This window comes from Genypterus blacodes, unplaced genomic scaffold, assembly GCF_046128005.1.
Source record: "Genypterus blacodes isolate CSIRO-AG114 ecotype Tasmania unplaced genomic scaffold, CSIRO-AGI_Gbla_v1 ptg000032l_1, whole genome shotgun sequence".
Lineage (NCBI taxonomy): Eukaryota > Metazoa > Chordata > Actinopteri > Ophidiiformes > Ophidiidae > Genypterus > Genypterus blacodes.
In genome coordinates, this window is record NW_027466845.1 from 981666 (window position 1) to 1009369 (window position 27704).

At 46.1% G+C, this 27704-nt stretch overlaps 1 protein-coding gene across 1 annotated transcript in view; it reads left to right on the plus strand.

Annotated features, from left to right (window-relative positions):
• Window positions 1–27704, plus strand: part of gbe1b (glucan (1,4-alpha-), branching enzyme 1b) — a 69656-nt gene extending 41952 nt beyond the window's left edge. Inside the window, exons 13-16 of the mRNA XM_076146016.1 lie at window positions 9474–9658; window positions 12216–12346; window positions 19210–19327; window positions 26204–27704. Of these exons, the coding sequence (XP_076002131.1) occupies window positions 9474–9658; window positions 12216–12346; window positions 19210–19327; window positions 26204–26266 (497 nt within the window). The 3' untranslated portion in view covers window positions 26267–27704. The remainder of the gene's footprint in view (window positions 1–9473; window positions 9659–12215; window positions 12347–19209; window positions 19328–26203) is intronic.

The following is a 27704-nucleotide window of genomic DNA, read 5'->3' on the forward strand; positions in this document are numbered from 1 at the left end:
CGTTTTTCTTTAATTAGAGTTTCAGGAATTGTTCAGACAAAAAAAACAAACAAACACGCAAATCAAACTAGAATTTCCTCACGCTGTCAAATCACGTGACAGCGTGAGGAAATTCATGTGTGGTGGATTTAAGAGCAGAGATGTGGAGAGGAGGCCGGCGTTTAGACACGGAAAGGGAATCATGTGGGGGACAAAAGAGAGAAGAAAGTAATGGATCAAAGATGTGTTTTAAGGGGGCGTATTAGTCGTTTTGTTGTTTTCCATTTCTTTTATAGTGTAACATACCAGGGAGCAAGTGTTCAACTGTGCTGGAGGTCATGTCCATAGAAAAGCAAAGGTCATGGACTGAAAGCAGCAGCTCTGATGAGTCGTTATGTCTGTAACATGTTTACATCGACATTTAACCCATTTCAAATGACCTGACACACACAAGCAGCCTAGTGTCCTTCTGTCAGCTTGTGTGTGTGTGTGTGTGTGTGTGTGTGTGTGCTGCTCAGGCCTCAGGCAGACAGACAGAATGGAGCAGTGCAGAGGAGAAATGGACATTGCATCATTGCAAATGCAACAACAGAAAACAGAGTGTCTTTTTATAGGGGGAACTCATTTTAAAGCTTTTTATTTTTTAAAGAGAAACGGTAGAACAGAAAAGCCTACATTTCACTTCCTTCACATCCGCCCACAATGTGTCCATCCAGCTGACACACCTGCAGGAACTCTGGAGGCTTTATAAGAAAGTGACAGTGTTTCCTGCTGTAGCACAACGGGTGAATATGCAGTAAAGTGCCACTGCAGGTTAGTTACTCTTGAACATATTTGTTTGGAGACGAGGTTGTGAGGTCACATCCCACTGAAGTACAAGTTGCAAAGTTTAAGATGAGCATCACAATAATATTTCCCAAGAAGAAATCACATAAATGCAAATGACATTCATGTTATTGGATCGATGGTTGCAGAGCCGTTTAACAAGTGCTGAGCAACAGCAAAGAGTTTGAGCAAGCAAATCTATTTGAAGTGCCTCGCCACGAAAATCCCATTTATTTATTCGTGACCGATAGAAAGCCGCACACGGCGCCGGGACAGGGGAGCATCAGGATTTGAGATGGCGTGAGATGGATACAGTAAAGGTTGTTGGAGTGTCAATGACATTAAAGCGCCAAGTGGCGTGGCAGTAATGAAACGCCTCAGTGGTTTTATCATTACATCAGCAGGGATGGAATGGAAACGCTCTCACTTCCTGACTTTCAGGGCTGCGCAGAAACTTTGGATAACCTTGCAGATTTACCGTCTAAATAATGGAGCTAAAGGTTCTCCTATGTATTCATGGGATTGTGCAACAGGCTGCCGTTACACTGCGGACCTCCGCACACACTGAATTTCCCCTTCATACATTTTAAATAGATAATCTCAGGGAAAAAAAAGGGAACTGCTCTCATGCTGGTGGTTTTTGATGAATTTTCCAATCCCACCTCTGTTGTTGGAGCAGGAACCTTTATGTGTAAACTCAGAGTGTTGCTCTACATTAACACACTAACCAGAAATCAATCTAGCAAGTAATCATTCCATCTCGTCTGCAGCTTGTTTTTGTTTTTTCTCCCGCCATCCCATCCCCTCCCATTCCCATATCGATTGTCCTTTGCCAGAATCCCTCCAATGGAAAATACATTGATCCTTGGCTCCTTCCCGTTGCTGCTAATTACTGAGGGGAGCGTGTAACTGTCAGGCCCTTATCTGATGCAGGGCCGTGCAGAGGAGTAATGGGATGTGCCGGCTGAAAAGCTGTCCGACATAACCTTGTGTAAACATGGTTGCCCCCCATTAATCATATCATTATTGGAACCATAACTCTGAGTATTGTCATTATGCATTTTGGCTCCACAGGTGACATAATCTTTTATTGTTTCCCCTGCTTTCAATTGGTCTAATATAAAAAAAGAATTGGAATGCATCCGGACAGACAAACCCATTGGTTCCAAACGGCCCATAATAGCTTTGTGTTTGATCGATCCTTTGCTTCTGTGTCATGATTACATCATAATGTAACACATTTGAATTTACCCGCCTACACACCGACAACATACAAGGTATTTATGGGGCATTTGTGCCACTTGTTCCTGTGAATTCCTCTGAAGTGCAAACTTAATTGGCAAATAAAGTGATTCTGATTGTTGCCAGGTCAGACCCAATGCAACCCACCAATCAGAGACGAGCATGCTTGGGCCTGAACGGTATAAAAAAAGGTTGTTTTCACTCAGTGTTCACAACAGTGCTGCATTAAGGGAGAGTAGTGTTTAAGTATAGACCAGTAAATGAAGATGAGCCAGTTTGGGCCCCTGTAGAGCACAGATGTGAGGGTTCTAGGCAGAGACAGCAGATGAACATACAGGAAGTGACATCAAGTGTGCTTCTGGTTTTCTGTGGTTGTCAGTTTCTGGATCCAGAAAATCAGCTTTTGGGAGGAGTGGGGTCCCGGGAGAGTTGAGATGTGAGCAGCAAGCAGCAGTCACTTCAGTTCAAGTTCAGCTCTGACAGGCTGAGACGCCTGTCAATCAAATCAGGCTGTAACTTATTTAACACCAGATCTTTTTAAGACGTATGTAAATATACGTCCTGATCATTTAGGCTTACAGAAGAAGCAGCGAGGATCACCATGGTGATGAGCTGCTGGGTGTGTAAAAGCAAAGTGCACGTGACAAACCAGAGGGGGAAACTCCTCCACCGCCACGACAGATGTTTATACTCCTGTGTGTGTGTGTGTGTGTGTGTGTGTGTGTGTGTGTGTGTGTGTGTGTGTGTGTGTGTGTGTGTGTGTGTGTGTGTGTGTGTGTGTGTGTGTGTGTGTGTGTGTGTGTGTGTGTGTGTGTGTGTGTGTGTGAACGAGGGAGATGCAGCTCTACTAGAATGTGGAAGAGATCAAATCAAATCTCTCCATTTGAATAAATAGATTAAAAGATGTCAGATGTATTGATCACTAACACATTTTAGACGCACATAGAGATTTCATCTCTCAGACACAAAACCTGTCCTTGACATGCAAATGAGGATCTACAGTAGTAAGGCCTCTTCCAGGGCAAACAGGTGTGTATGAATAAGGGAACAGGTTCAATCTGCCGCCGCGCTTCATAAATGACCTGCTCTGTATTTAAAGCTTTATTCTTGAGGCAGCGTTTAAGAGACATGAACCAGAGCTACGAAATTGCGTGTTTGTTTGCTTTTAATTCCCAGCATTCTCCCTCAGATGGCAGTGCTGCAGCTACAGTGGGATGCGAAAGTTTGGGCACCCTTGTTAATTTTCATGATTTTCCTTTATAAATCATTGGTTGTTAAGATAAAAAAATTCAGTTAAATATATCATATAGGAGACAAACACAGTGATATTTGAGAAGTGAAATGAAGTTTATAGGATTTACAGAAAGTGTGCAATAATTGTTTAAACTAAATTAGGCAGGTGCATAAATTTGGGCACTGTTGTCATTTTATTGATTTCAAAACCTTTAGAATGAATTATTGCAACTCAAAATTGGTTTGGTAAGCTCAGTGACCCTTGACCTCCTTACACAGGTGAATCCAATTATGAGAAAGAGTATTTAAGGTTCAAGGTGTAAGGTTATTTAAGGCAATTGTAAGTTCCCTCCTCTTTGAATCTTCTCTGAAGAGTAGCAACATGGGAGGCTCAAAACAACTCTCAAATGACCAGAAAACAAAGATTGTTCACCATCATGGTTTAGGGGAAGGATACAGAAAGCTGTCTCAGAGATTTCAGCTGTCTGTTTCCACAGTTAGGAACATATTGAGGAAATGGAAGACCACAGGCACAGTTGAAGTTAAGGCTCGAAGTGGCAGACCAAGAAAAATCTCGGATAAACAGAAGCGAAGAATGGTGAGAACAGTCAGAGTCAACCCACAGACCAGCACCAAAGACCTACAACATCATCTTGCTGCAGATGGAGTCATTGTGCATCGTTCAACTATTCGGCGCACTTTACACAAGGAGATGCTGTATGCGAGAGTGATGCAGAGGAAGCCTTTTCTTCGCCCACATCACAAACAGAGCCGCTTGAGGTATGCTAAAGCACATTTGGACAAGCCAGCTTCATTTTGGAATAAGGTGCTGTGGACTGATGAAACTAAAATTGAGTTATTTGGGCATAACAAGGGGCGTTATGCATGGAGGAAAAAGAACACAGCATTCCAAGAAAAACACCTGCTACCTACAGTAAAATTTGGTGGTGGTTCCATCATGCTGTGGGGCTGTGTGGCCAGTGCAGGGACTGGGAATCTTGTTAAAGTTGAGGGACGCATGGATTCCACTCAATATCAGCAGATTCTGGAGACCAATGTCCAGGAATCAGTGACAAAGCTGAAGCTGCGCCGGGGCTGGATCTTTCAACAAGACAACGACCCTAAACACTGCTCAAAATCTACTAAGGCATTCATGCAGAGGAACAAGTACAAGGTTCTGGAATGGCCATCTCAGTCCCCAGACCTGAATATTATTGAAAATCTGTGGTGTGACTTAAAGAGAGCTGTCCATGCTCGGAAACCATCAAACCTGAATGAACTAGAGATGTTTTGTAAAGAAGAATGGTCCAAAATACCTTCAACCAGAATCCAGACTCTCATTAGCAGCTATAGGAAGCGTTTAGAGGCTGTTATTTCTGCAAAAGGAGGATCTACTAAGTATTGAGTTAATTTTTTTTTGTGGTGGCCAAATTTATGCACCTGCCTAATTTAGTTTAAACAATTATTGCACACTTTCTGTAAATCCTATAAACTTCATTTCACTTCTCAAATATCACTGTGTTTGTCTCCTATATGATATATTTAACTGAATTTTTTTATCTTAACAACCAATGATTTATAAAGGAAAATCATGAAAATTAACAAGGGTGCCCAAACTTTCGCACCCCACTGTATATTATGAGACTGAAATGATGTTTTTACTTACCTCTGAATCCATCATATTTCACTCTGGCAGAGCCGGGCGCTATCTGCTTTGTTTCAGCCATGAAGAGGCAGAGGAAGGCGATTATCACGGTGATTAATGCGGCCGTACGGGAGGAATACACACCGGTGTGTTACAGTCAGGAGCCGGTGAATGAGGGGAGTGATTAACTAATGCAGGTGTATCCAACGTGTTTCTTTAAACCTCTAATGAGACGTCAGGTTTCAGCGAGTGCCGAATGAACCTGCGCCGGAAATCACTCACCTCCTCCTCCTCTCGCCGTCTCTGCCTTAGTGTACACAAGAACCTCTCAACATGCCGGTGTGTGAGAAGGAATTACTCACCGCTGATTGCCTATTAAAGTTAAATACAAAACATTTACATCCTGAATGATATGAAATAGCACACAGTACTTTGCATGTCTTGGTACATGTGTAGTTTGCTTAAGAGGTCAGAAGGTCACATGAGCTAACGTAAGACTTCTTCTGAGGATCATTATCTCTGCATCGACAGCCGCAGCAGTATATAGGTGCAGGTGCATGTTTAGGTGCAGGCTTCTACATTGATATGTGCATTTTAAACTGTGGGCCTGAACAACCTGAATGGAAATGCATGACATTTTGGGGGAGAGAAGAAGAAAGAGAAGCTGAAGCGTTCTATAGTCTGTGAGTCGTTCAGGTGAGATGTCTGGGAGATTCCGGAGCAATCACCCGACGGAATTTCCTTGATTGAAGGCATTTTTCTATTCACCTGAAAGGCTTCTCCGGCTCAAACCAGTTTGAGGAAAATGTGGCGTTCAGGGACTCTGCTGCTCTCCGGCCCCAGCAGTGGATACAGGATTCAGGTTACTCCACTTTAGTTTGAATGGAAAGAATCCTTATGATTGGACAGCAAAACTTCTTCAACCCATAAACTTTGGCGCGGTGATTGAACGTATACATATATACCAGCTATCAGGGGAGAAAAGTGCTTGGCTGAGGTGTAAAGTTTGTGTTTTGGATAAAGGTGAGAGAGGATTTGAAGAAAGCCTCTTGTTGTTTATTCCTCTGTTTATTTCTCCTGCTGCAGACAAACGTACATCATTAATGTTACAGCCTGGACTCCATGAACTGTGTGGTCACAGGACTCATGCTGTGTAATCACAACACGCCGGTGTGAACCTGGTCACAGACTCTCGTTGCAGGCGACCCTCCGCTTTTGCCTGAAAACTGTGTGTGCGTGTGTGGAAGAGGATAAGTATTCCTTCATTAAACTAATTGGCGTCTTAGCTGGGAAGCAGCAGTGACTGCGGCGTGATGCACCAGATTACGACATCTAATTGTCACACCTGCGTGTTTGCGAGCAGCACTAGTTGGTGGAAATGCATCCATTTGCATTTTATTTTTGCTGATTTTTGCGGAAATTTGCCTACAACTAAGCAATATGTGGGCTGGAGGGCTGCTTAATGTCTCCACGCTGGCCTGGAGGGGGGATTCAGCCACATGTCACACAGAGAGCTGAGTGGATGCAGATTCCTGCTCCGAGCCAAGACGACACCAGGTGATTTCACTGATTAGCACATCTTCAGCCACAGAGGAGGAAGTAATCAGCGGTATCACCTGCTGCAGTTTTGCGCTTGGAACAAAATGCTGCATACACACTCAACCCTGGGCGGCACACACACACACACACGGCTGAATACCCGCGGCTCACATAGGCGAGGATGCGGTGCAGCTGGAGCTTGCATCTGTAAGGATCTGTCATCGGTGGCGTGTGAAATACAGCAAACCTCTCTCTTTTTGGGGGGGTTTGCGGTCTGAACGGTGTATTGCACATCGTGGCATTGATCTGTTTCAGCTTTGGCTTCTCAGCTGTAAGAATGTGCAATGTACTGTGGTTGCTCCGGATCCCGTCAACTACACATATGCAACACAGTGTAACACAAAGAACCAAGATCCCTCAGGCTTGTCAAAGCCATTCTGGGAAATGTAGGAATTCAAAAGTAGGTGTTGACAACACAGACGGAGGGAGAAAAGGTATTATAATAAATTATGCACTGTAGTAAATGTTGCATTGAGCATCACATATTTATAAGAGTGTACGAGAACCATAGTGTGGGTTTTATTTTTAAATAAATCCTAAAGAACCGGTTCCTTCAAGTAATCATGAGCTTATTCATTAGGTTGCTCCTTCTTCAAGGCTGTAACCTGTTGCACCAGATGGAGACGATCCTCTGTCGCTGCTGCTTCTGCTCCCACTTGACACGTCTCCATATCACGCCGCCTGCAGACAGCCAGTGGGTTCATTGTGGCCGCGTTTGTGCGAAATGTTCTGTTAATATTTCATTCATCTTCATTTTGACCATGTCCTTGTCAGCGTTGGTTGAATGTACTTCCCTTTGGAAACGTGTGAATGCAGTTACGGGCTGCGATGGCGAGCCCAGCCTCTGTTCCCACTGCGCTCCTTCTTTTATGAGCTTCTGCTGGCTGAGGGTTTTCTCAGAGGATCTCTTTCTTCCAAGCCTTTTGAAAACCTGCATTTTTTCTTTGTGTTCTGCACGGCACCGTTTGAATTATTGTGCCCAAGGTGAGTTAATGATTCTGTTCTGCATTGAACCACAATAGCAGCGGCGTGTTTAGTTAGCTTCTTGCTGCTGCTACTTTCCCCACTGATTGAATCAGAGTGATGATAATTCTGCGTAATGAGGAGCAGTGACCACAGTCTGGTTTGGGTCCAATCACCGGGGACTCTGGCAGAGCACAAAGTTAACCAGTGCAGGGATGGAACCAAGTGGATAGAAAAATATATTTATGAATAAAAATGTCTCAATAGAGTTTCTAATGATCTTTATAAGACCGTTGCTCAAAGATTCAAGGCCAACATGTGGTTTTATAGTCACACTTTATTAACAGTGGTCGCCTGCGTCAAAGGAAACGGCAGCCAAGATGAAGCCGAAGCAAACAAAGCGGAGTAGAGCCTGATACTAAACCCTGAGGGACGCCGTGAGTGATAGGAGTGGAAGCAGAGGAAGATGGACGGAAACAAAGTCTGTCCTCTAATCAGTCATCATGAAAGCTGCTCAGAGACGTTTGACACTGTGAACAATCAGAGCAGGTGTGTGACACCGCACAGTGTTACTGAGGTTGTGTTGCACTCAAGCTGCTGCTGCTGGAGTTCAGGAAGGAGACAAAGTCTGACTTGTAATTCTCTTCTTTACATTTCAAGTTGAGCTGCGTGGGAGGCTTTATTATTCACGCAGATGTCACAGGAAAAGTCTCTCTCTCCTTCTCCTTCTCTCCTCTCTCTCTCTCTCTCTCTCTCTCTCTCTCTCTCTCTCTCTCTCTCTCTCTCTCTGTCTTGCTGCAGTGGGTTTGTTCCGTTTGGAGTCCACCGCTCATTGTTTTCCCATTTCTTTAACACCTACATAATGCATTTCATTAGAATCTGCCGTCACTCCCAATCCGCTCTGCTTCATCCCATCAATCTGTTTTTATATCCTTTTTCTTTTGAAGTAGATTGGGCTGGGGGGGAGAAGCTGGGGGGGCTTTTTGCGTCAAACAAACATCGAGTCTCTACTCTGTTGTGGTGCATCTTCCTCTCTGTGTCTCACGTCTTCCTGCTTCTTCCTCTGCCAGGGTTTCAATTATCCCCACTGTTGTTTTGTGACGTTTCCTTGACATCCAGTGACGGATTCATTATCTCATCACTGTGCGTGAGAGGACAGTGGCGTCGGGACGGCTCACTCCTACACTTATGTGCTCACAGCTTAATGTACACACTCTGTGCTGCGTGTGTGCGTGTTCTGTGTGTGTGTGTGTGTGTCTTCTAAATCTATTCTACCTCTAACATCCGGTCTCCCTCTCACGCTAAAGAACCTGAAGAGAACAATTCTGTGGAGCGGCTCAGTACGAAGCACAGCCGACACTTTGCTTGATTTGAATGAATGAATATTGTGCAGGGAGACAGATCTCCTGGAGACTTCCTGCTCTGCACTCATTTGTGTCCTCAATAGTTCTGTTGCAGTTCCTCCTCTGTTCCCAACACACACACACACACACACACACACACACACCGGGAAGTTTGCTCTCTGTTATGAAGAAATAATAGATGAATATCTGCCGGTGAATTAATGCGGGTGTATATTTTGTTGAAAAAGTGAAAACTCAAATGAAAGCGGTGGGATTTTATTTTCCCACAGTGTTTCCACCTGTGTTGGCTTTTTGTTTGAAGGTTTATCCATGAAAGCGTCCCGTTTCCTGGGCGACAGGATGGGCATAAAGGGTGAAAAGTTGCAAGAGGTTTTTTTTTTTTTTGCAGAATTGCCGAGGGAGGCGTAGCTGCAGGTTATAAACATGTTGCTGACTGCGCTTTGTGGCCCCTCGCTCCCTCTCTCTCTCTCTCTCTCTCTCTCTCTCTCTCTCTCTCTCTCTCTCCCTCTCTCACGCTTCATCTGCTTAAAAAAATCGACAAAATCTATGCTAATTCATGGAGAATGTGTGTCAGTCTCCTGCATTTACCCACATCCTATGTAATAATCTTCTCCGTGTCGCAGGGAATGAATTTGGGCATCCGGAGTGGCTGGATTTCCCCAGAGTGGGAAACAATCAGAGTTACCACTACGCCCGACGGCAGTTTAACCTTGTGGACGCCGATAACCTCCGCTACCGTCAGCTCTACGCCTTTGACCGGGACATGAACCGCACCGAGGACAAGTACGGCTGGCTGGCTGCTGGAGCTGTAAGGACACACACACACACTGCACACACGCACACACACACACACACACACTCTCTCACAGTGACACAAATGCTTGAAATATCACCTCAGCTACATCTGGAGCACTATTCAGCCTGTGCACAGCTGATTTTGCAAGGAAGGAAAGTAACATTTATATTATTCAATCACTGTACTTGAGAAGAGTTTATAGGTAGTTGCAACATATTACAGGTTGCAGCACTTTCCCCAGATATAAATAAATGTTTTTACCAAATATCCCGCACCGTACGAACGCGGCGCGACCTCACACGTCTTCAGGTGAACACGCTGAAGGTCAGACTGCGATTGTAAGCGCTCCGTACGCGCTCCACTCCTCCGTTCCTCCCTCTAAAGGAAGCTGTTCCTCCTCACATTCACTCCATTAAAGCGCTGCGAATGCACTGATAAATTGTTTTTGTTAAATAGTCATTTGACTCTTTGCCCTCCATCAACACAAATCTTTACCTTTCTTTGTTCCGCCGTCTCCAAATTGAGGCGTGGGTCCGCAATAGGCAGAGATAAATGAGGGAGTTCATTTTAGCGAACGTCTTGTTTCTCGGGGGCTGCTGTCAAGGTGAACAGTAATGATTTCACTATCACGCCGCAGCTTCTCTCTTCGCTCGCAATTGAAGCCTTTGGGGGAGAGAAACGATGTGGCGCCGTGTTTTTCTCTTGAGGGGCTGGTAGCAAAGTAATGGGATAATGCAAATGGAGTGTGTGTGTGTGTGTGTGTGTGGTTAAATTGACAGGGATTAGAACTGAGTCTGTGTAATTGATTCAAAAATCGCCTCCCTCACATCCCCGCGATTCTGTCCTCAGATTAGAGCTACTTCACCTTGCTGCGTTCCACTCTCATCCACTTCTCCTTGCCAGCAAGACCGAGGCGAGAGAGGGAGGGAGGGAGGGAGGGAGGGAGGGAGGGAGAGAGAGAGAGGGAGGGGTCTGTACCAGTGAGCATAATTAGAACCATGTGTAGTGTAAAGGATGGTCTCAACATATTGGACTATCAATCAGAAGTGCGCCCCGGCCTACATGGAGCCTTTACAACCTCTCACAAGCCGTGTGATTCAGAGCTGGAGGTGCGAGGAGAAGGAACAGGAACAGCAGAGCTCGGCTGGCTGATTCCCGCGCTCCTCTGGGGGAATGGTGGGGAATGCTGATCCCTGAGGAAGCGACTGGCAGGGATTATGCATATATTTGGCAGCAGTACTGACCTGAAACACATCGGGTCTCTTATTCTTGGCTGCTGCTGAAAAGCCATACGGTGGATGACAGCACTACTATACTGTGTGTGTGTGTGTGTGTGTGTGTGTGTGTGTGTTATGAGCTACTCTCTGCTGTGTCACTTCAGGTGAGGTGTAGGATTATGATATTAGATGTTATGTCAGTGTCAAGGGTGTGTTTCCCTTCTATGTAAAGCTCTGAGCAGCTGGGTGGTGCAGGGAGGCAGATACCCATCAATCAGCCGCCGGGATCTGATTTCAAACCCTTCCGACAGCGAGCTCTCACGCCGTTGAAGTGTCCTTCGGCAAATCACCCAATCAGGGCGGTAGTTAAGTCCTACAGGAGGCTGAGAGAGCGAGGGAGGCGGTGATTATTTCTAGTATTTGGTTACTTCATCAGCGCTGTTTGGAGAAATACAGAATACCTCCAGCTCCTCCCAGCTGAGGAGCTCCGAGCAGAGGAGCGCCGGGATGTGGAGACGCTTTGTTACCTCAGAAGGTGGAGCGCTTACAGGCATCCAGGGAAAAATGGATTCCAAACTAATTTGATAGGAGAATATGAAGCTATTATTATTGAATGACCCAAACCACAACATCCAACATTTAACTGCTTTCAAGTTTGGTAATGACCAAGTCCGTATCCAGGTCCAAAGGAACCTGAAGTGATCAGAAGAGGGCCGAGCTGTTCTGTAGGGAAGAATCCATAATTCCTCACTCCCTATTCACCTGATCGACGTTCCGGGTTCCTTTGTGTGAAGTTTAGAGCTGCCAAAGTCGTCTGAGAAGAAATCTAAAACTAACTAATCACACTTAGAAATACAGTTTCCCTCATATTTACATACAAAAGCAGGACTCAGGCCTGTCAGCTGCCTCCTTCACCTCCACGCTTCTACGCCACGGATGCTTATCTCCGCGCTCCGTCGTGAATACGCCGCCATGAAATTGGCTTTGGGGAGCAAGGCACTAAAAATAGGGGGTCGGGTGACATTGATAATCTCTGCTAATGACACGTTCACAGTAGCCGGCTCCACAGGAGAGCGGTGGCTTCGTCGTGTGCAGCTGTCTCAAGCTGACAGCCAGCCTCACACCACCCCAGGCACCTGTTTCCCTGCCGACGAGTGCCACCTGAAATTTGATGTGGGGAATGCGTCGCTTGTCTGTTTGGAAATGTGGAGCCGGCTGATATAATGTGCCTCAGTATTACTGTCCAAATCCAAGATGAGGTAGTTAATGATTATTCATAAGCAAAGATTTGGGCTGTTTCTCACCGTCTCTCTCTCTCTCTCTCTCTCTCTCTCTCTCTCCCCCACCTTCAGGCCTTTGTCAGCGCCAAGCATGAGGGGGACAAGGTTATTGTGTTTGACAGGGCGAATGTGCTCTTTATCTTCAATTTCCATCCCAGCAAGAGCTTCCAGGACTACAGGGTGGCTGTGGAAGTTCCAGGAAAGTATCCTTTTCAAACCCTCGTCTGTCGAGAACGCCGCTCGTTTATCTTTGAGAGTTTCACAGGTTTGCGGCGCCGTCTCCCTGCGTTCACGCTGCGGCGCACACTGAGTAACGACGCCTTTGTTAGTTACGGGCGACGCGGCGGCGGCGACTCTGAGCGTGACAAAATCGATAAGTGTGAGTGTTTCGCCCGCGACGCTAAATGTTTGTTAAAGAAGGATTGACAGGAATGGAAGGATGGAAATAAGAGCGGAGCTACGCACGCCGCCGCTTTCAGACCAAACCAACTGTCTTATTGATTCACCGATCTTTTAATACACAAACACAAGACAACAAACGTTTACCCTGAACAACCTGAGTGCTGCAACGAGGCTTTTGCTTCTGAGATGGAATGAAATGAAATCTAAATACAGAAAAGGACTCAACTGTAAGAAACAATGTGTGCAATAATCCGACGGGGGACGAAGTGAAGTGGTTTGATCCGATCTGTAGCTTCCTCAGTGTTTCCTCTTCATCATCACAGAGACACGCCGGCCTTTCAGTGCTAAACGTGGCTGTAAACACTCTTCTTCTCTTGTTATTACGCCGTACAAACTTCTCTCCACCTGATATTTTGGGGCGTCTCAGTCGAGAACAATCACTTCTGACAAGACGAGCGTCTGCGGCCTAACGAGGGGATCAGGGAGCAATGACCCGCCATTCTTCCTCCGAGGATGAATACTCGCCTGATGTAATTTTAGCAGTGCTTATTGGGGGGAATATGAGTCAGTTGTTTATTGTGGTGTTGTGATGCTATTAGGGGGAAATAATAGCAGAGCCCAGTGATTCAGAAAGCGCCTCTCTTTAGCGGCGGCGGCGGCTGTCTGTCTTCCCAGCGAGCAGCGCAGAGGAATTTAATGAGTCCCACAGTTGTGATTACAGCAGGCTTAATGATTAGGGATGTGAAGGGTGACAGAAAGCTGACGGATTTAGATTTATTATAATTGACATCATTCTCTTTTGGGGGCTCGGTGCAGATCATGCCAACCGTTTCCCCCCACAGACGACGGAGACGCCGCCTTGCTTTTTTTCAGCTACGACTCAAATAACACGGCGGCGGCGTCGAGTCAAAAGCGAGACGGTTAGTTTGTTAGTTTCCTCTGGACACCTCGGCGTCAGAACACTACACAGCAGATATAATGATCCAGCCCGTAATGAGGCTGCTGGAGGCGGCGGCGGTTTGTTCCCCTTGATTTGCAGGTGATGTTTGATTTGAATCAGAGGTGTGATGAAACTCTGGCTCATGTCAAAGCTTCTCAGACACAAAATGAGGAACCAAGCTTCACATAGAAACGACTGATAGAGGGTTTATGGGATGTGACCATGCAGTGTCAGGCTAATGACTGGAATGGAACCTTTTAATGGAAATAGCTTCTGTTAAATTTGGGGAGAGTGACAGATGATGATCCATGATGAGGAGGAGGAGGAGGAGGAGGAAGGCCGCGGGGGGGCAACTGGTCTCCACTGGGGGAAGAAGACGTAGTGAGACTCGCGAGGCGACACAGTAGCTCGAGATTCAACCTGGAACAAGCCGGACAGAGATCAACAAAGAGGTCTCGCATGAATATTGACGGGGAGCGATAGTCGTGTTTATTGAGAGAATAACAACAACCACAGTCACCCAGCCAAGACTCTGGCTATCATTCATTAATGATCAGCTTGTTTTATGTGCTGTGACTGTTGGTTTGTGCCTCTCTGGCTCTGCTCTCTCTCCCTCCCCCCCCCCTCTCTCTCTCTCTCCTGACGGGGGTGAAACTTGGGCACAGCGTTTGCAGCCCGTCTGTAGCACCGTTTTTGAGGGTTTATTTTCATTTAGATGGCACCACGTCGCTCCCCTCCTGGTGCTGCTTTTGATGTTTAAGGTGAGGCCTCAGACACCGGGAGGGTTCGGGAGGAAATGCAAATAAATGCGAGGGGCAAAGCTCAGGCTGTCATTATACGGAGAAGCGGTAAACACGTAGAGGCAAATGTGCGGCGTGTGAGGAAGGTAAATGCACAGCCAGTGTGAGGAGATGCAGATCCTCCGATGGGAATGTGTGCAGAGGATCCAATTAGGGGAGAAGACAGATGAAAGTGCCACTCAGAAGCAGAGGAGGTAAACAAGACAAGCTCAAAGAGTCCAAAAGTGCTTTTTCATTACACTCGGCTGTCATATACTTAAACTTTCTTAAACCTGTGTGAGGGTCAGGAAGGTGGCAGCAGAGCCCCGCATCGCTGCTGTGACCCCACATCCAGATACACCAGGGAGCCTCACACACACACACACACACGCACTCTGCAATGTCTGAACACATCTCATTTAAGAAATTGTGAGATTGATTGGTTGAACACGCCACATTGTGCTGCTTGAGCGGCAGGTGCTGCGGTGAAGCTTTTACAGAACTATTTCAAAATGGATTCGGCGTGAAGTTTGAGTGAGCCGCTTGATTATAAATTGAAACGAGGTCACATAATGCTGTAAAGAATTCACATTTGACACTGTGCAGCTGGAGGAGCGGCGGTTGCCACAGCTTAATAACTGCTTAGAGCTTCTGTTCCGCTGGAATGTTGTAATTCTGACACTCTGCCGTCTTTCTTTCCTAATAAACGGATAATAATTCAACAGCAATATTATAGTCCTCTCCCCTCCGTGAGTCCTTGGAGTCCTCCTGGCTGTTTACTCTCCTCGTATTTTTCCCAGGAGCATTCCGTCTGCCTCTCCTTGTCCCCTTTTGAATGCCTTGTCCCCCCCCCACCCTACCCTCACCCCCACCCACTCACAAATTACAGGACAGAATGGGAAGCGAAGTACCTCAGCAAAAGTGTCGGCCATTAAAATGCAGTCAACGTCAGCTTTTCGGGCAGGCACTCAAACCATCAGTGCTTTTTATTATTTTCTCCCTGACTCCTGGTGGACGTATTCTTCAGGCAGCCGGGCTTTATCCAGGCCGCTTTGAGTATTTGAAATCCCCCAGTTGGACCCGTGGTGAAAGCTGTACCTGTCCAGCCAGATTGCTCTTTGATTTACACTGTGACAATAGGAGGCGGCCGAGCCGGTGTCAGGTCTTCAGTCTCCCTTTCTGTCTGAGCCATTTTCTTGAATGCCGTTTGGAGGAGTTCCGCTCTGGGTGAAGTGACACTAACTCGCCCTAATTTAGAGTCAAATGCAGCCTGACATGCACAGGTGATGATCATTTATTCTGATGTTATTTGGAATTATGCCGCAGCTAAACCCGCCAGAGGAGCCTTAAATGTGTGTGTTGTGTGTTGATTTGTGTGCCGCTCCCGGCAGCTTGTTGTAAGATGCTTCAAGATGAATTCCTTATGCAAAGTTGCAACACTTTTCTCAGTGTGTGATCCCATTGGGTTGTACCATATATTACCAGCAAACGCTCATCCATCTGGTGATGTGTGTGTGACTCCCAACTCTGCCTCTGTTCAAACAGCGCAGACTTCAAGCAGCTTTCACGTTTCACAAAATTGCATTTAACCACAGGATCCGTATATTTTGTAGAAATAGTAGCTCAGGTTTGATTTGATGTGTACTGGAGAAACATACCAGTGTGCCGCTTTCCCAAACTTGCAAACTTCTATGGAGAATGATTAGAAGCCTGGGTGCCCAAAATTGCAAAATGCATGAATCAACTCTCCAGAAATAGAGAGAGAGAGAGACAGACAGACAGACAGAGAGAGGGGGAGCGAGAGAGAGAGCAAGCTCTTGCGTAGTCAAACTATTACCCTGTCTCTATTTTTATCGCTTGGATTATAAAATAGAATTTGTAGCAAACACAGTAGTTTAACTTTGTTTTATTAATTATGTTAATGAATTTTTTATTAATGAAAATTTTAAATATTTAATATATTCAAGTGTTCAACTTTAGGCCAGTTTTGATATAATTAATATTTAGGTTTGTTTACCTCCAGCTGTCTGTGATGCATCTGTCAGACGTCTCTCTTCTTCTCTGTTTCGCCCTCCACTTAGAAAGATGTTTACAGGTCTCACAAGGCCGCGCTGCTTCCTTGAGACGTGCACACACACATCTCGCTCCACTCTGGCTCTGGCTCACCCACGCCTGGCTGCTGTTTCCATAGAGCAAGAAAAGAAGCCATCTAATGGACAGACTAAGTGGTGACACGGTCTGCAATCGTGGTCATGTCCAGCTCGTCTTTTTCAGGTCATCAATGGCTCTAATCACCGAGCTCTGGATTGCCTTCGGTCCTTTCTGCTCATTGGACAAAATTGATTTAGATTTTAAATCTTCCCCTTTATTCACAGAGGCTGTATTGATTATAATACTTCACAGCTGAACCACAGGCGACAAGGCAGCCGTCTGTAATCACCAAAGTCTCCAACTACCAATTTGTGCTGGTTCTCGCTTCCTTACACATAAGTTTGATAAAGAACTCTGAAGTGCTGCAGCTATGCCTCAGACAGACACACACACACACACACACACACACACACACACACACACACACACACACACACACACGAGCTCCACACGCAGCACAAAGAGAGTCCAGGCGTTTGAGTGACTGGAACTCTAAATCAAATGTGAGCCTCATTAGAAAGGAATCACAACAACACGCTTTCTACTGTTTAACCTTTCACAGATGTTCTCTGTAGTTGAACGTCAATATTTGTTAATGCAGAAAGGTCACGCATTGTGACAAACCACAGAGGATTCAGGCTTTTAGCCTCTTTTGTGTTATTGTTCTGCAAGGCCAACCAACACTCAATGTCAAACGTAGACAGCAGCTTCCAGCAAACAAGCTCTCAGAGGCACATGGGGGGAACCCAGGTCAGGTTCTGGTTCTGCTCACAGCATGAACCACTCACATGTTCTGCCCTCACAAATGGTGAAATTTGGCAAATGGTCCAATTTCACTGCTCCGAGGTCCAAACTGAGAGGAAAAGGTGAAAAATCCTCCTAAAGTGTCTCAAGAGACAGAAGAGCGAGCATCTGGTTCAGATACTTAAACAGAGAGTGGAGCAGGAGCAGAACAGACGTAAACAGAGGTAAATATTTGACTTCGATGCCTCCCGTGGCCCGAAAGTGAGCGCCAATTGATGCTGATTCATTGTGTGTATGATTTTAAACAAACACTTTTCCCGTAACAGCTTGATAATCAGCTGTGAGTGTGTGTGTTTGTGTGAGTGTGTGTCAGATCAGGTTTTTCTACCAAAGTGGCCAGAAAGCATCTATCTCAGTTGCAAAGGAGTTAAAAGCCTCTGTGGGTCCTGACATTTAAATTCACAAAGCTTCTGCTTCTCCCTGTGAGAGCATTACATACACACCCTGCGAATATTTCCATTTCCCTCCATAATTGTTGTCAAACCTTCACAACAAAGTGAGTCTGTCTGTCAATAAGGCGCCATAGAGAGGAGCGAAGGAGGTGAAGAGGGAGGGGATCTTCCTCCTCCTCAGCGGAAACAATGCACAGAGCTTCTTTTTTTTCTAATCATCGTTATCAAAGCCGACAAGCAGGCGGCAAAGGCGGAATTCTTCCCCGGCTCTGCTGCAGAATGAAGAGACGTTTGGGGATCAGACTCGAATCTGGGAATACCGCCTGTGGGGAGCGGCGGTGATTATTCATCCAGCCAATTGGGGGTGTGTGTGTTCACGTCTGCTCCTCGCCCCGGGTGTGTGTCACAGAACCAAAAACCTTCTCCCTCCTGCAGCCCCGGCTACAGACATGTAAATACTCACGTGTGTTTATAGGAGTTTACATTGAAATCAACATCAAGGGGACCGCGGCTCCATCGTCTTTGACTGGCAGAGCTTTCACTCTCTCTCTCTCTCTCTCTCTCTGTCTCTCTCTGTCTCTCTCTCTCTCTCTCTGTCTCTCTCTCTGTCTCTCTCTCTCTCTCTCTGTCTCTCTGTCTTTGTCTCTCTCACTCTCTCTCTCTCTCTCTCTCTCAGATATGTATAGACATGGTAACACAGTTGTCAAAGTGCACTTTCTTGAAATTTAAATCCTGCTTTTAAAATGTCTTAGATTGTTTCCAGTGACATCATAATTATGGCCTTGTTGCCGTGTGAGACATTTATCCTTTATGTTGTTTGGCAGGCAGGAGTGGGGGCCGTATTAATGTCGAGGGTTTTTTAAGAAAGCCTGGATTGGTTTTCCTTAAACTCCGTCCAAATTCACTTCTCCTTACAGACTTTGGGCTTTACTTCCCCGACAATTTAGATCTCATGTTCGACAGTGTACTCAATTTTCCCCGTTTGAAGGGCGTAATTTGTCACGTTATGGATGAGATCTGGCTCTTTCATAACAGGTAAATACAGGATAAAAGAGATCTCACTCTCTCTCTCTCTCTCTCTGCTGCTGCTGCTTACGGCGTCATTTAGGTTTCAGCTTGTTGCTCTTTCATCTCATTTCGTTATCGTGGAATGCGGTGTTTGACGAAACTATGGCGTCTGTGTTGTGCGAGCTGCCAGTTCGCGGAGCCGTCAGTCAGTCAGCTCTGTAAGGTGAAAGCGTCTTTGTTCGGCAGCACTGCAGAGAGATTTTGCGGGAAGGAAGGAAGGGAACGCACGATTTTTTGTGTTTGTGTGGATCTATTGTCACCCGTTTGCATCACTTTTTAAAATGAAAGTCATTATTTATGCAAAGAATGAGATGAATTGGACTGTGAGCCTCGTCTGAATCACTGTGTTTATGTTCATTCCAGGCAGCATTGTCTTTGTCTGCCGGGGCCTCGGCTCTGTGACTCTGGAGTGCTGAGAGGCCGGATGAGACGATGAGACGCTGAGTGTTTAGATTTGAGTGGGCTTCTAACAGCTAAAACCAAAGTCTGCAAACAAGCGAACACGCTCCTTAACCCCGGACCCTCCTCAGATACAAAATCAAGCTGGACTCAGACGAGCTTCAGTACGGAGGTCACGGACGTCTGGACCACCACACGGAGTTCTTCACAGAGGCACAGCCCTTCAACGGACGGCCCAACTCCATCAAGGTAAAAGGGTTCAGCTTTACTCTTCATCAATGTTCCATTCTGACTCGTTAGTGGGATTGCGGTCTATTAACCAGACTTCTCTCTCAGCTGTAATCCTAAATCTTCACTTTTCTAGACTCCATTAAACAAAAGTAGTTTGGTCCGGTTGAATTGGACTCTGATACTCTTCTCTTCTTTGATTCAATTAGTTCCAATCTAGTTCAGAACCAAGTACAAGGTGATGCGTTGACCTCCAGGCGATGTCGTGGCGAGGGTCCGGCTCTGGTCTCGCTCATAGTTCTGTGTTGCCTCTTCGTCCTCTTTGAGACTTTTAAGTTGAGTTTAGTTTAATAAGCTGGATGAGCTCAGAATGGACTGGGTGCTGAGTGGATCCTTTAAGGCCGCGCTGATGAAGTTCAAGTGAGGTATAATGATGAATGTGGCCCGTCTGGCTCTGTTAGCTTAGCCGCTGCTCTATAATTGAGTGTCTACCTCATCAATGTGATGTGCTTTTAATGTGGCATCAAGGAAATGATCAAATATGGGTCTGTCTCCAAACTCTTAGAGGTTACTTGAGTCTGTCGGCGGGTCCTGCTCTCCTGTGGTTCCTCCTCCTCCTCCTCCTCCTCCTCAGCGCCTCAGACTTTGTGTTTATTTGGGTAAACTTGTGTTTTGTTCTGCCGGAGCCGCCTGTTATCCTGCAGTCATTGGGAGTTATGTGAATCGGATATCCGCCACTCTTTTAGATTCCCACACAATGTGCATTATTCATGGCGTTAGAAAGTTGACTCTTCCTCTCGTGCCTCTCACCTCGTGCGGCTTCACGGAGGGGAGAGGAATATGTGGCAGAATGAACCGCCGGGCCTCCATCAACCAGATCGCTCAGGGCTAATAGCATGAAATAGGTCGAGCCATGAAAATGCAGAGAGAAACACACCGACGTGCATCTTAAGCAGCCGGGCGCTTCAGGATCTTCCTCACGTCTGCCGCCCCCTATTTCCTGATGTCATTTTTTTCCTTGATTAAACTGCTGAAAGGCAATAAGATGTTTACGAATAACATCAGAGGTGAATTAGCGAAGAGCAACACAGACGCCCGAGCGCTCCGACTGTAGCGGGGCGGCGTCGGCGGGCGTCGATGTTAATGAAGGTAAGGAGTGTGTGTGTGTGTGAGGAGGCTGGTGTGTAGCGGGGCGGCCCGCACAGTCGCCGCACATCTCCTCGCCGTGCTTATCATCACTCGTCTAATGAAAGAGCACATGCGGCGAGGTCGTTAGTCGTGTAGTTAACGTAGCACCTGATGAGGTGTGTTTGTTTATCTGAACTCAACCTGAACTTCCTCAGATCGATACTCAATGTGTTGCGGTTAATGGAGCGAGGAAATCTCTGTATTAGGAGCCGAGACGGAGCGTTGGAAAGCTCTCAGACGCTCGCGGTGCCGTAAAGAGCGGCGGTTTGATGTTATTTAAAATTCTGTCCACCCCAGTTAAAGAGCCTCTTCCTCTCCTCTGCAGACAGTCATCCTCCGTCCTATTAGCTCCGGTTTCATCACTTAAAGACTTCTATTCCACATTCTCTTAAATCTTTTCTTAACTCTTATTAATTCAAACACCCACATCCCTCTTGGCCAAAATGTGAAGTTTAGTTAACAAGTCATCCACTAATGTTGGCGCCATCAGAGATTCATGGGGAGTGAAAGCGAGGTCTCTGTGTGTGTGTGTGTGTGTGTGTGTGTGTGTGTGTAGGGGGGGGAGGGGGGCACATGCCGAAGCGTCTTGTTGTATAGATTGCACAGTGAGGCAGGATGTTGCATAAAAGAAGCCGTCTCCTCCTCCTACTCCTCCTCGTCCTCGTCCTCCTCGTTCCCTCCTCGTTCCCTCCTTGCCTCGTCCTCACACCTACCTGGATATGAGAAGTGTAATCAGACGAGGGCCCGTGCGGGGGCTGTGAGCGGCGGTGGCGCCCACACCGTCCATGTTTTATTTAACAACTGTTGCTTCCAAAAGTCTTGTGGAAACTTTCCCTCCCGTGTCTTCAGAATGGCTTCCTTCTTATTGAGCCATAATAAACTCTCATATCCTCCAAGACTGCATCACTTCCCAGACTGAGAATGCAGATCATTGGATGAAACCAGCAGAGCACAGAGCCTCACAAACACTGTGTGCTCACAGCGTCCGCCGCTTACAGATGCTCCCTCGGACCTTTGTCTTCTCTCGTGGCGTCTCTTTGAAACCCCATATGTGACTCTCCCTTTATTATCAAGACTGGAACGCCTACAAACAAACATAACACACAGACGGGGGTGTGTGTGTCACAGTTTGATCTGGTCATCCAGTTATGGCCTTAATTAGATCAGAATCAAACCTGTATCGTGTATATAAACATGTTATTGGACACGGCTGTTGTCAAGTAACTTTATTTTCTAATTGTAGTTCAGCTCACAAACAAGAACTCGACTTTGTGACATTTAGGCTGTTTTAGTTTGACTTTAGTGTAAATAGCTTGATCCTAAAATCCATCTGACACTTAATAATTATTGTAGTGAATTGCTAACTAAGTATTATTAAGGAGTTTAAGAAGAAATTAATTGACCTAAAATGTTTGTTCACACTTATTTAAATAGAAAAAGAACAGGAAAGAAGAAGAAGAAGAGGAAGAAGTGGGATTTAAAAGTTTAACATCCTTTATTTAAACATGTAAACAGTGTTACTATATCAGATTTATATAAAGTACTAATTAATACTGACAATGAGCGCGGTCGTACAGCGGAATGTGAAAACAATTGCTTCTTACTTACTTTGTGTTTGTGAGGATAAAGCCGAGCAGGAAATCAGAAGGAGGCAGTCACAGTTTGCCTCGGCGACAGTTTGCCTCGGCGACAGTTTGCCTCAGCGACAGTTTGCCTCAGCGGGCCGCTTCGTAGGAACAGCTGGGACGCTGTGACACGTTTTCACTCAACAAAAGAAACATGGGAAGATTAAAAGTGGGGGGAAAAGAAACAAAATAAGGACTCTTAACGTCTCCTGTTATTTGTCACTTAAAAAGACGATCAAGCGTTGATGTGAGGAATATCGGGGCAGCGCTGATAAATAATTAGCTCCCCCCCACACACACACAGAAGCTTTTGATGAACTTTGCATGCATCAGAGGTGCCATCTCCTTTGACATTTGCACAAAAAGAAATTAATTAGTGGTGAGGAAGGAGACGAAGGAGAGAGAGAGAGAGAGAGAGAGATGTGGCAGACGCAGCAGCAGATGATCAAAAGAGGAACGTTTCCAACCGAGCTGTGAAACTGCAGCAGCACGTGGAGGGGTTTGATGCGCACACACACACACACCTGGGAAACACACTCACACACACACACACACACACACCTCTTTTTATGACGTGTGTGCGCTCGGGACGTAGTGTTTTGGTTGTCATGTTAGCAGGTTGCCTCAAAAGTGTGTTAGACTTCAGGCAGACTTGAGATGGTGCAGGTGGCTCGACCAAGGCCATGCCCCTTTGTGCCTCACCTGATTTTCCAAAGCAGTTTCTGCGTATATGCTTCTACAATTTTGGGTTAATTGTCACAAATCTTGACGTGTAGTATGTCTGAACCAAAACAAGCTCAATTTGTGTCGTAGTTTTTTGTCTATTTTCATCACAGCCCTGATTCTAATTGGCTGCCAAACCTAAGTGGGCGTGGCTCCTTCTTCGAAACCTGCTGCGTCTGATCAATGACCTACACACGTGACATCAGAGCAGCGGTTCTCAACCTGTGTAGAGGTTCTTATGGATGTTTGACGAGGAAAAACATTCATTGGTCCTGAGATGGTAAAACCAGAAAGTTTCCGTGATTTCACTCTAAATTGAGATAAAACCTTCGTACTCTAACACTGTAATCATATGTACGGTGAAGCTGGTCGTCCTCCTCGTGTTCAGTCATTGGGTCAGAGTCTGAATCTCAGCCTGCCACCTGCGTGTGTTGCAGTGCTGAGCGAGCGTTGATCCTCAGTAAGTCTGTAACGGAGCCCGACAGGAGCGCGTCTGGAGCGCCGGATCACCGGGCCGCCATCTCACCAGCAGCCCACGTCAGGAGACGGAAAGCCGGCGGATGAGAGGAACCTGTGAAGCGCCTCATGAATGCTTCATCAGCGTGTTTGAACATTGATCAGATGGAGCATTAGCCCGACAGACGGACTTGACTCTCCCTTGAAGTGAGGAGCAAACCCCCAAATTCTCAAGGGCGATGAGTCGAGCTCGAACAAGAGAAGCCAGAGACCCAAAGAAGTGAAGGAGAGGACAAGGTGTGTGTGGAATAACTCGGAAGTTTTCAGTTTGACTGATGGAGCAGCAGTTTGGCTTCCTCCTCCTCCTCCTCCTCCTCCTCCTCCTCCTCCTCCTCCTTTTGTTTGGTTTGAACACAAAACTCCTGCAGCTTCACCTGGATTCAGATTCACGTTCACAGAACTCACAACCTTCAGAATCCGACACAAAGCTAAGCCTCAAACTTTCTGGAATACCGGTATCATCGTCCTGTTTGAGCTTGAGGACAAACTGCGTCTCCTCTTCATCACAGGAGTTTGACCATGAGAGAGAGTGAGCCGAGCCTGTCCAAGGCTGTGAAATCTTTCAACCAACACAAACACAAAAACCTCAACAACAACAACAATGAGAGAAGCTTTTTTCTGTTGTTTTTCTGTTTCTGTTGACAAAATAATCACAAATGTGATTATTTTACTCTCAAATTGGAATGTGGAAGGTTTTCTTCACAACAGATGAGCAGCTTGGATTTGTTTTTCAGTTTTGGAGGTCAGAGTATTTGGATGCAGGACCTTGACTTAGAATGGAGAAGGGTAACATTTTGGTAGAATACTCCAACTAAAGCAAATGCAGCGTTTTGCTTGTGACATAATGTTTACATGTGTACCGTGTTTACACCTTTATGTCATAATTGTATACAGCTGTGCTTCCAGATGTTTCCACTCACACTGAATGTACCTGAGGAGGATCAGGCAGCTTCTGTTTCTGCCTGAGTTTGTTTGGCTCAATGTCTCCAAAAGACTTGGATCAGATTTGTAGTAGATAGTAGAACAAACAGTGAGCCTTGGTGGAGGTATGGGCTGCTGTCAGAGTATCCTTTAGTCCTATCTGAATGAGTTTGTACCTGCTGAAGTTAGCCTCAGCTGATGGAGGGAATATGAAGCCTGCTCCATTCATCAGGCCTGTATTGTGTAATTGCAGTAACAGTGACCTTGACAGACCCGGTAAGAAATACGGACGCGGCGGTGAAAAGAACCATTCTGCCAGACCCGGCGTGTTCCTGCCGTCACACTGCTCACAGGCTTTATGAATGAAATCTAAAGTGACGGGAAATCCAATGTGATTTTTGCTCTTTTCTCGCCGCCTCGTCTGCATTATGTGAGAGGTGTGTGTGAGTGGTGTGTGTGTGTGAGGTACGCGTGCGCCCAACCTTCCCTTCACATGTTGCGGCTGTAAGCATTGTTATGCTGATTACACCGTCTGCAGCTAATTGATGCGGCGACACTTGCTGCTGCGCTCGTTGCTCTTTGTTCACAGATTGATTTAGGATTTGTCACTATCACATCATCTATTGGTGGGAATAAAAGATGTTGACATTCCAGGCTGGGCTCAGTGCTGCCTTTTGTCTAAACAGGTGCAATGATTCATTCTGCTCTCTCTCTCTCTCTCTCTCTCTCTCTCTCTCTCTCTCTGTCTCTGTCTGTCTCCCTGCCTCTCACTCTCTCTCTCTCTCTCTCTCTCTCTCTCACTCTGTCTCCCTCCCTCTCCCTCTCCCCCCCCCTCTCTCTCTCTCTCTGCGGCGGCGCTTGTGCATGGAGGCTCTCCCACTGTGACTGTTTAATTAGTCACCAATGTGTGTGTCAGTGTTTCGGCGGCGGGCTGCTCCGCTCCCTCGGTGACAAAGTGTTGACAGAGAAACACGTCCACAGCCGAGCGCAGATCCACTGATGCCAAAGGCGGCGTGAGGAGTTCAGGGGGTGATTGAATTGTTTACAGCTCTGCTCTCTTTTTCGGCTTTTTCTGTCGGGAAATATAGAATCATATATGTCTGGCTGGCTTTTCCTTTGGCATAAATCTGAAGTGAGTAATGATGCACAGTGGCGCCGCGCGAGCTCCAAACCGCTCTGTGAATGTTACAAGGATTGATCAAAGACTTTATGAGATTCACCGCGCCAAACTAACACCCTCACTACCTCTCCTCTCTTTGTACTGTACCTATAGAGAGGAGCTGACGTCTCCACACACACACACACACACACACAGACACACACACACACACACACACCCTCCTCCTGTCCCTTTCCTTTGCTTCCGTCCAGACTCTGGTCATTTGCAGATGATGCTTAAATTGCTTATTTAAGGATTGAACTTTTCCTCTTTAATAGAATGTGAAGAGTCTAACTTTAACACAGATGAAGAACTTAACTGCATCTTCTACATATCTGCAGCTCAGAGCCCAAACTGAAGCTGTTGTGTCTTGTGTTTACTGTGAGATCTGCTGACCACAGTGCCACCTAGAGGCGGCAACGGACCTGCAGCCTCCCATCATCCTGACACTTTGATTATAACACTCTCAGCCAAACAGTTTTCTTCCTTGGAGGCTGCAGCATGTGTCGCTTTCCTCCCCGCACGTCTTTTTGAATCCAGCTCCCGTCTCATCTTCTTCTTCCTCTCCTTCTTCCTCTCCTCTCCTTTCTCTCCTCTGGTCTTTGTTTTCACGTTGATATCGCTGAGACTGTGGATTGTGAGTTCACCTCGTGTGTCGGTTGTGAAAAAGATTCATTAATCTGCTAAATCAACCAATCGTTAACATCATCCATTTTGTCTCCCTCTCCCTCTCTCTCTCCCTATATCTCTCCCTCTTTCTCTCAGGTCTACATCCCCTGCAGAACAGCTATTGTCCTGGCCAACGAGGAGATAGATTACTGTTATTAGGGGGGCCGATTGTCTCCACAGAGACCAGTATCCAGAATGGATTCCAGCCTCAAACTGAGTGTTAACAATCACCTTCATCTAAAAGTATCAACCTTGCACACCAAACCCCAACCCCACTTTGTGTTGCTCAAGTCTTCCCACTAAATGAAAAAGAGAAAAAAAAGAAAAAGAAGCAGCATTTCAAGCTTGTGTGCTTTCAGACACCATCTGCAACCCTAGATGCTGTGTAACCCCATTTACCACAGATTGGTCCATTTGGGAAGCATCCAAGCTAACCAGCGGCGAGATGCTAAAACTCCAAACCCTGCTGAGTCCATCCACCAGTAGCCAGTGGCCATTTACAGGCTCTGCTGAATTTGGCATGTCATCTGAAACACATGAGCGATAACCGCGACACAGGGAAGCAAGTAACGCACACACACACACGCACACACACACACGCTGATTCCTATATCATAAATCACTTTTTTTTCTTTTTTTTTTTTTAGAATGTAATGTTTGCTGGAGTCCATTTTACTTTGAAATGTAGGGTTTGATTTCTTTTGTAACACTGTTGCAGTATTACCAGCACGTCCAGGAACCTTAATCACTGGATATCAATCTTTGTTAATTTGTGTTGTGGGATGTTGTGATTAAGAAAAAAAAATAATATTGTAATTTGCACAATGTGATAAGCTGCTTTGTATTATTATTATACTTGTTGCAGTTGTGTTGTAATGTGTGAATTTATGCAGCTGCAGGGAGCTTTGCTGCAGTTATTCCTGGCCCACTTATTATGCCAGTAATGATTCCCAGATAAAGCCGAGTGATAAAATCGCCTCATTTGAATTGTTCATAGTTTGTTGGATAAACTGCACGCTAGTTAAAATCTGGGCTGGATGATGCAAACTAGGAGCAGATTTCAGAAAGTATCCCGATAGTTTCCTCCTAGACGACACGCCGGCCGTTCTCGCCGAGCGTTAGTGTGTTTATAGTTGTTCTCGTGAAGGCGTTAAGAGCTGTACGGAGCTTCTGAGGCGGCGAGACGTCTCTTTACAGGTCCCCACTCCCTCAGCCGGTTACTTGACGCTACTTTCCATAGGCGTAGAACCGACACCCCCGTTCATTAGGCAGCAGCAGCAGCAGCCTCTTCAGATTATTCCACAGAGGCAAAAATTCACACAGACACACACAAATAAATGTTTTTCTCTCGCAATTAATTTTGTCTGGGTGACCCATCTGTGTGAGCAGGAAGATGCAGACGCGGCTTCCTGATGACTGAACTCTGGCTCTGTAAACCAGGCTTTGATGTGACAGGCTTCAGCTCTCAGGTTGGAGGTTCTGCGCTGTAATGCAGTAGTGTGATTTGATCATATTCAGTGTTTATTGCACTTTTTATTGGGGATAAATAAAAGGCGAGAGGCGATATTCCGACATCCTGCACCGACGGCAAACAACA